Source organism: Sinocyclocheilus rhinocerous, unplaced genomic scaffold (genome assembly GCF_001515625.1).
Source record: "Sinocyclocheilus rhinocerous isolate Xijiao unplaced genomic scaffold, SAMN03320098_v1.1 scaffold463, whole genome shotgun sequence".
NCBI lineage: Eukaryota > Metazoa > Chordata > Actinopteri > Cypriniformes > Cyprinidae > Sinocyclocheilus > Sinocyclocheilus rhinocerous.
Window position 1 is genome coordinate 673,057 of NW_015627535.1, and position 8,335 is coordinate 681,391.

The following is an 8,335-nucleotide window of genomic DNA, read 5'->3' on the forward strand; positions in this document are numbered from 1 at the left end:
TATATATATATATATATATATACTGTATATATATATATATATATTGTTATTAAATTGTAAGTGTTTTTAAAGATTAGCTTATCAGTGAGCTTTGGAAGATGGCTGAGGTAATCTAAATGTAAATAGGATAAATTAACAGAAATAATGGATATCAATACATTAAAAATATTTGATATTGGCAGATAATCAATATGGTACAGACATATTGTGCATCCATATTAAAAACAACTGTAGGGGCTTTGTCCTTACATTCGTTGGTATTTTTGGCATAACAAAGTCCTTTACTGTAATTCAAGGGGTTGTGGGCAATATACTTAAAGTCTATCAGAAATAGGTAATAGAAATTAAGTAATAATACTTCATCAGAAATAAAATGAAATGAAATTTCAATGGACTTTGATTTGGGATGCGCTAATCCTAATACCGCTTACTATATAGTTGGGAAATTTGGATGCAGCCATGGGAGAGATATTGGACAACAGATGGAGGATATTGGGGAAATCCAATGTACAAATGTGCTTTGGTACGAAATCTACGATAAGGTTGCAAAAACTCCCAAGAACCTTTGAATTTACCTGACCCAACAGGATCACCTAAGCAAACTTAAGGTGGACGGATATAAAGTGACAGGAAAGTTTGAACTTCTGCCAGCAGTTTTCTGTAGCAGGGCCAAAATGTGCAGCAAATTGCCCAGTCTGTGCCATCCGGATTTAGATACAGGGATCAGAGCAAAGATATAACATGTGATGTGCCCTTTCTTGCCAGGGCTGCCCAAAAGAGCAATCTGGTGCCATCTGTGCCAGGGAACACAACAAATCCTATTTCGTCAGAAAATGTTTTAATCATCCAAAGGGGGCAGAGTTTGAGCGGCCGAGGCAGAGAGGGGTGCTCTGTGTTTGGTGCAGCCCAAGGTCACTGGGTTGTAAATCATGTGAGAAATCTGTAAATGGGTGTGCATTGCTGTAAAATACCACAAGTGGTTTTTATACCATTATCAAAAAAAAAAAAAAAAAGAATAAATAAAAAGTGTATGCTTCCTCATGTCATTCCCAACATGTATACTGTCAACACATAAAAATAATTTTAGTAGAATCTTTACACTTTACACTTACACTTAACACTTTTCATGAAAGTTCATAGACTGCTAAAATCCACTTTGTTCTAAATATTTTTGTTTCATTTTCCAGTTAAAATATTTAATTGAAACAATATACATGTGTGGAACTTAAGAAGTGACACTGAATAAAATATGAAAACTTTTTTAGAGAATGTCTTTGTACATGAATATATTTTGTCTTACTGCATTGGCACATTAAAGGAATAGTTCACAAAAATGAAAATTTGCTGAAAATGTAACCACTCTCGGGCCATTCAAGAGGTAGATGAGTTTGTTTGTTCATGGGAACAGATATGGAGAAATGTAACATTACATCACTTGCTCATCAATGGATCCTCTGCAGTGAATGGGTGCCGTCAGAATGAGAGTCCAAACAGCTGATAAAAACCTCACAATAATCCAAAAGTAATCCACACCACTCCAGTACATCAGTTAATGTGTAGGGAAGTGAAAAGCTATTCCTTTAAGACTTGCATAAACAAGTCTTAATATCTTATGCCGTGTTGATTCTCAAGTAAATGTATCATTTAAAAGATTTTTTGAAGCCAAAAAGGAACAATTGAAAGGAAGTCATTTTTTTGCAGTATAGTGACCAGAAATGACAAAAACATCATAAATGTAGTGATCCAGGTTCCAAAATGAAGTCATTTATGTTGCCTCCTAAGATGCCTCATTTATCCTTTGTGAAGAAAGCAATCCCATAATGCATTGCTACATGTTCAGTGGGAAAATAAATGAAAAATTGTGGATGAGGTGAGAGAATATTGATTGGAAACAAACATGCAATTCAGTACTGAGAATTATAGATAATGGTTCAGTCCCAGTCTGGTCAGGTTGATTTGTTGGCAGGTTTTTTTGGACACTTTTCAACAGGTCAGGCTGGGAGATTAGCTGGCCTCTCAGGTAAACCAGCTAACTAGTATGGCCAAGCTGAAATACCACTTTTAACCAGCTAATGTTTAATTAAAAATGTGCACAGTGTAGTTTTATGCTTTTGGAGTAATGCACTGTTAGATTAAGCAACATGCTAATGTTAAACTCGAAATCAGTTGAGCCGATTCTCCCTCAAAGCATTATTTGAGTTGCTGCCCATGTCGAGCGTTCTAAATAATTTACGTAGCCACATACAGCCAAACTCTACCCTCCTGAAAAAATAGTTAAAACCAGTCTAAGCTGGTTGGCTGGTTTTATCTGATCGTCCAGCCTGGTCATAGCTGGTTTAGCAGGCTGGTTTTAGAGGGGTTTTGATGATTTCTTTAGCTGACCAAACAGCTAAAACCAGCAGAACACCAGCCAGGCAATGCTGGGAGGCCAGCTTAACTGTCTTAAACCAGCACTCACTAGGTTGATTTTAGTTGTTTTTTCAATGCAAAATTTGAAATAATTTGTGAGTCAATTCTTGCTCAAAGTGCTTTTAGAGCTGCTGCCTTTGTAGACCATTTTAAATCATATACATATGCGGCTACATGACGGTTAGCATACTGTCTAAGAAAGCTGCTGCCTTTGTAGGCAGCGAGGCAACTCACAAGGTTTTGGGACAGAGCTGAACACATTCACATTCCCTTAGTAGCATGATTTTTTGACAGTATAATCTTGCTTTCGAGGGGATTTATTTTCTCGTTAATCATTCAGTTTTGAGATAAAATGCCACTGAAATGATCTTGATCCAGAAGAATCACCCTCATTATTGATGGGCCGTTTTTAATTAAGTCTGATTTTAATGCTCTTGCGATTAAGTCATTTTACCTGTTAATGAGATTACAGCAGATTATCAGATTATGCTGGCTTTTCACACAGATGACACTCAAGTGTGCCCATAATACTCAGGGGGCTTTCATCACCTCCGCTGGGACGCTGTATGTGTGTGTGTGTGTGTGTGTGTGTGTGTGTAGATGAGACAAGGCTGTCCAATATCCCACCCACAACGAGAACGAATTATGCTGCATGATGAATCATGTGGCTGCAATTATCTGATTTATTAATGCTTTGAGCACAAGAGTATACGTTTTCAATAACATTAGCCATGATGCAATGTTCAGTATCAAAAGTGTATCATACTTTCAAAGCGCTAATTGAGTTTGTTCTGATGATGTATTCCACTTGATGTGAGGCACTGGTAAACTTGAGCTAATCAACTATAATAATAATGCCAGTGCCAATGTGTAAAAATAGTATGAGGTTTTTGGTTTGTATTATGAAGAGAACCTTTGCACTTTTGAGGTCTCTAATGGAGAGAATTCAGAAGATGTACCATTCACAAAAATATACCAAATATAAAGCAAAAATCATCAATCCAAATTCCACTGTGAGAGACAAAACATAATACAAACCACAAAATCTGCCTGGAGAACAAATAGAGGAGCAAGAAATGAGCTGAAGAATTATACAGGTAACAATGTTTAGAAATGGATTTTAACCATTTGCCCTTACAAAACTCACTGTCAAGGTGCTAGGATGTTGCCAGGGTGTTGCTATGTGGTTGCTAAGATGTTCTGAGTGAGTTTTAGCACAGTGCTTTGCGGTTGCTAGGGTGTGCTGTATGGTTGCTAGGTGTTTGCACATTGGCCCAGATCAAAAGAATAGGTTCTAAGTTGCTAGGGTGTTATAGTTGTTGTTTTTTGTTGCATTGTAATGGTTGCTAGGGTGTTCTGGGAGGTTTTTAGTGCATTGATATGTCGTTGCTAGGGTGTGCTAGGTGGATCAGCACCTAGAGAGGACTTTTACAGCCCTGAATGTCAGCGGAGATCAGGACAACTAGATGAGCCACAAAGACAGATCCCCAGTGAGGACCTTGTCTCCTAGACGGCCACCGGGACAAGACCACAGGAACCAGTTGAGTCCTCTGCACAATGTGACATTGCTGCAGCCTGGAATTGAACTGCTGGTTTCGCCTGGCCAGAGGTGAACTGGCCCCCGACTGAGCCTGGTTTCTCCCAAGGTTTTTTTCTCCATTCTGTCACCGATGCAGTTTTGGTTCCTTGCCGCTGTCGCCTCTGGCTTGCTAATTTGGGGACATTTAATTTCCAGCGATATCGTCGACTTGATTATAAATAAAGATGACTTGACTTGACTTGACTTGTTCTAGGTAATATTTAGTGTATTGCTAGGGTGTTCTGGGAAGGTGTTTAGTGCATTACTATGCAGCAGTTAAGGTGTTCTAGGCTGTTTTAGTGTGTTAATATGCAGTTACTAAGTTGTTTTAGGTTGTTTGTAGTTTGTTGTTATGTGGTTGCTTGGGTGATCTGATTGGTTTTACGTGTGTTGCTATGCAGTTGCTAAAGTGTTCTTAGTAGGTTTTAGCACATTGTGTGGTTGCTATGTGTTTGCATAATAACCCAGGTTAAAAGAGCTAGGTTCTAAGTTGTTTTAGTGCATTGCTATGCAGTTGCTAGGGTTTTTAGTGTGTTATGCGGTTGCTAGAGTGTTCTTGTTTAGTGCATTACTGTGTAGTTACTTTTAGTGTGTTGCTATGAAGTTGCTGAGATGTTCTAGAAGGTTGTTTGTAGTTTGTTGTTGTGGTTGCTAGGGTGTTATGTTTTTAAGTGTGTTGCCATGCAGTTTCTAGGGTGTTGTGTTTTAGCACATTTCTGTGTAGTTTCAAGGGTGTTCTGTGTTGTTGCTATGTGATTGCTTATTGGCTTAGATCAAAAGACCTAGGTTCTAGGTTGTTTTAGATTGTTGCTATGCAGTTGCTAAGGTGTTCTAGGTTGTTTTTAGTGTGTTGCTATGAAGTTTCTGAGATATTCTAAGTTGTTGTTAACACACAACTACAAACAACCTAGAACATCAGTGGTTTCTAGGGTGTTCTGTGTGGTTTTAAGTGTGCTGCTATTCAGTTGCTTGGATTCAAGGTTGTTTTTAGTGTGTTGCTAGGGTGTTCTGGTTGGGTTTTAGTATGCTGCTATGCGGTTGCTAGGGTGTTTTGGTTGGTTTTAAGTGTGTTGCTATGCAGTTGCTAGGGTGTTTGTTCTGGGTGGTTTTTAGTGTTTTGTTATGCAGTTACTTGGGTGGGCGTTCTGGGTGGTTTTTAGTAGGGCTGTGCAATTAATCGCATGCGATTGTCATGCGCATCTCGTCAGTAAAGCCGGTTCCATGATTGGTAGTAAATCGCCATCACCTGCTTTCAGATGGAGCAGCATTTAATACACAGAGCCGTAGTTCACTGACAAGCTAGGCGATATCGCGTTCATAATCGAATGCGATTCATCTACGATTATGAACGCGATATTGCCTAATTGTCAGTGAACTACGGCTCTGTGTAGTGAATGCCGCTCAATCTGAAAGCAGGTGATGGAGATTTACTACTAATCACGGGACCGGCTTTACTGACGAGATGCGCACGACAATCGCATTCGATTAATTGCACAGCCCTAGTTTTTAGTATGTTGCTATGTGGTTGCTAGGGTGTTCTGGGTGGTTTTAAGTGAGTTGCTATGCAGTTGCTACAGTGTTTGTTTTGAGTGGTTTTTAGTATGTTGCTATACGGTTGATAGGGTGTTCTGGGTGGTTTTAAATGTCTTGCTATGCGATTTCTAGGGTGGGTGTTCTGGGTGGTTTTAAGTGTTTTGCTATGCAGTTGCTAGGGTGTTCTGGGTGGTTGCTAGTGTGTTCTGGGTAGTTTTAAGTGTGTTGCTATGCAGTTGCTAGAGTGGGTGTACTGGTTGTTTTTTAATATTTTGCTATGTGGTTGCTAGGGTGTTCTGGGTGATTTTAAATGTGTTGCTATGCAGTTTCTAGGCTGTTTGTTCTGGGTGGTTTTTAGTATGTTGCTATGCGGTTTCTAGGGTGTTCTGAGTGTTTTTTAGTATGTTGCTATGTGGCTGCTAGGAGGTTCTGGGTGGTTTTAAGTGTTTTACTATGTAGTTGCTAGGGTGTTTATTCTGTGTGGATTTTAGTATGTTGCTATGCGGTAGCCAGGGTGTTCTGGGTGGTTTTAAGTGTGTTGCTTTGCAGTTGCTAAGGTGTTTGTTCTGGGTGGTTTTTAGTATGTTGCTATGTGGTTGCTAGTGTGTTCTGGGTGGTTCTCGGTTGCTAGGGTGCTTTAGGTGGTTACTAGTGTGTTGCTTAATGACCACCAACCATAAGTATGAAAGTAAAACCTGACATATCTTGCTTTCATTCTTTTATACTCATATCCATCTGTCTGACTGTTTTCACAGGCATATGCTGAATGTATCCTGGGAGAACACTGACTTTTCCTTCAACAGTGATGGATATCTGGTCAACCCTTCCATGATCATAATCACTCTGGACCGCGGGAGATTGTGGGATAAGGTACGAATGTTTTTTGCCTGTAAAACTATGAAACATTTCATATTCTTCTGACATATTATATTCAAAAAGTTGCACCTCCAATAGCGTCATCAATTTTAATGCACCTCCACAGGTTTCATTGCCTTCAGGCTAGTTGTGAGTCAAAATGCATAGATAAATAGCACGTACACCTTAGCGTTATTAGTTTGAAAAGCGTCAACTTTCACTTTTTATGTTCAGAGATTGGAAATTGGAAACGTCCTATTAAACATTTATGTTTCTACCAGAGCTAGATGACATCATCTGTGTACTGTCTGGTTTTATGAGCAAACCATTCTCAGAAGCACTGCATTTTTATAGCGGTCACCATGAATGATAGCACATCCACAGGGTCCGTCTTCACACATCAGTGATTGCAGATGATACAAATTCAAACAGTCTGCCTCAATTCATTCATGGAAATGTGCACAAAAAACATTTCAGTGACTACTGTCATGCAACCCCAACACTGTTTACACAGCCAGTGGGAAAGGTGCCAATAAAGACTGTTTGTTTTGGTTCAGGGCCTCAAAAAACTGCATCCAGCAGTCTTTAAGCAATTACTCGCTATTGATATTTTCTTCAGGTTGGACTCGGTTCATATTGGGTGTGGAATCTTGCCCAAAGCATCCTGGCAGAGGCCACGCTTTTTTTTCCCTCCAGGTGGAGTGAAGTTATATCAGGAACTGAGAGTGATGTAGTGCTGGTCTGGATCACCACTGAGAGAGAAAGCCATAAAAGATAGAACAAAGCTCCAAATGAGATGTCGGCCCTTCTGATTTGGCGTCAGACTCGACACAGTCACCACTCATTGCTGAACACACACAGACTGCTGTAATCAAATGCTCTCTACTATTTAAAACAAGGTGGAATCTCATGACAATGGGTTCTGTCACTTCTTACACTGATAAGTCAAGTCAAGTCACCTTTATTTATATAGCACTTTTAACAATACAGATTGTGTCAAAGCAACTGAACAGCATTAATTAGGAAAATAGTGTGTCAATAATGCAAAATGACAATAGTAAACACAAATTTTTCAGTTAAAGGCAGTTCATCATTGAATTCAGTGATGTCATCATCCAGCTCAGTTCAGTTTAAATAGTATCTTTGCAATCATTTGCAATCAAGTCAACGATATCGCTGGAAATGAAGTGTCCCCAACTAAGCAAGCCAGAGGCGACAGCGGCAAGGAACCAAAACTCCATCGGTGACAGAATGGAGAAAAAACCTTGGGAGAAACCAGGCTCAGTCGGGGGGCCAGTTCTCCTCTGGCCAGACAAAACCAGCAGTTGAATTTCAGGCTGCAGCAAAGTCACATTGTGCAGAGGAATCATCTGGTTCCTGTGGTCTTGTCCCGGTGGTCGTCTGAGACAAGGTCTTTACAGGGGATCTGTATCTGGGGCTCATCTAGTTGTCTAGATAAGATGTTGGTACAGAGCCAGCAAAAGCATGTTTTTCACAACATCAAAAAAATATATTTTTTTGTTTAATTGGCATACATGCACCAATAAATAACATCCTCCCAGTGGAAAATTGGAAAACCTGCTCTTTCATAATTCGGGAGACTTAGTGAACTTAGTTTAAATATCAACTTTATATCGAGCATAAGGTCTCAGAAGTATTTCCACCACTGAATAAAAAAAAGATCATTGCGTCTTTTTATCTCACAATTGTGTGATATAAACTCACAATTGCAAGAAAAAAGTCAGAATTGTGAGTTTATATCATCTGAGAAAAAAAGTCAGAATATCATGCAATTGTGTGAAAAAGTCAGATGTCACAGTACAGAAGGAGACCAGGGACGGAGAGGTAAACAGAGAGCTTTATTGAACAGGTGCTGGGAGAGAGAGAGAGAGGGGTATGGAGAGCAAACGAGTTAGAGCAACAGTCTATGGAATGGAAGGGATCGGGCTCACGTGATGA

The 8,335-nt window shown here is 39.6% G+C and overlaps 1 protein-coding gene across 2 annotated transcripts in view; it reads left to right on the forward strand.

Annotated features, from left to right (window-relative positions):
- LOC107728554 (glutamate receptor ionotropic, NMDA 2C-like) overlaps positions 1–8,335 on the forward strand; it is a 72,005-nt gene that overhangs the window by 37,467 nt on the left and 26,203 nt on the right. For both annotated transcript variants that reach the window (XM_016538759.1, XM_016538769.1), the window contains exon 5: positions 6,277–6,391. In XM_016538759.1, the coding sequence (XP_016394245.1) occupies positions 6,277–6,391 (115 nt within the window). The remainder of the gene's footprint in view (positions 1–6,276; positions 6,392–8,335) is intronic.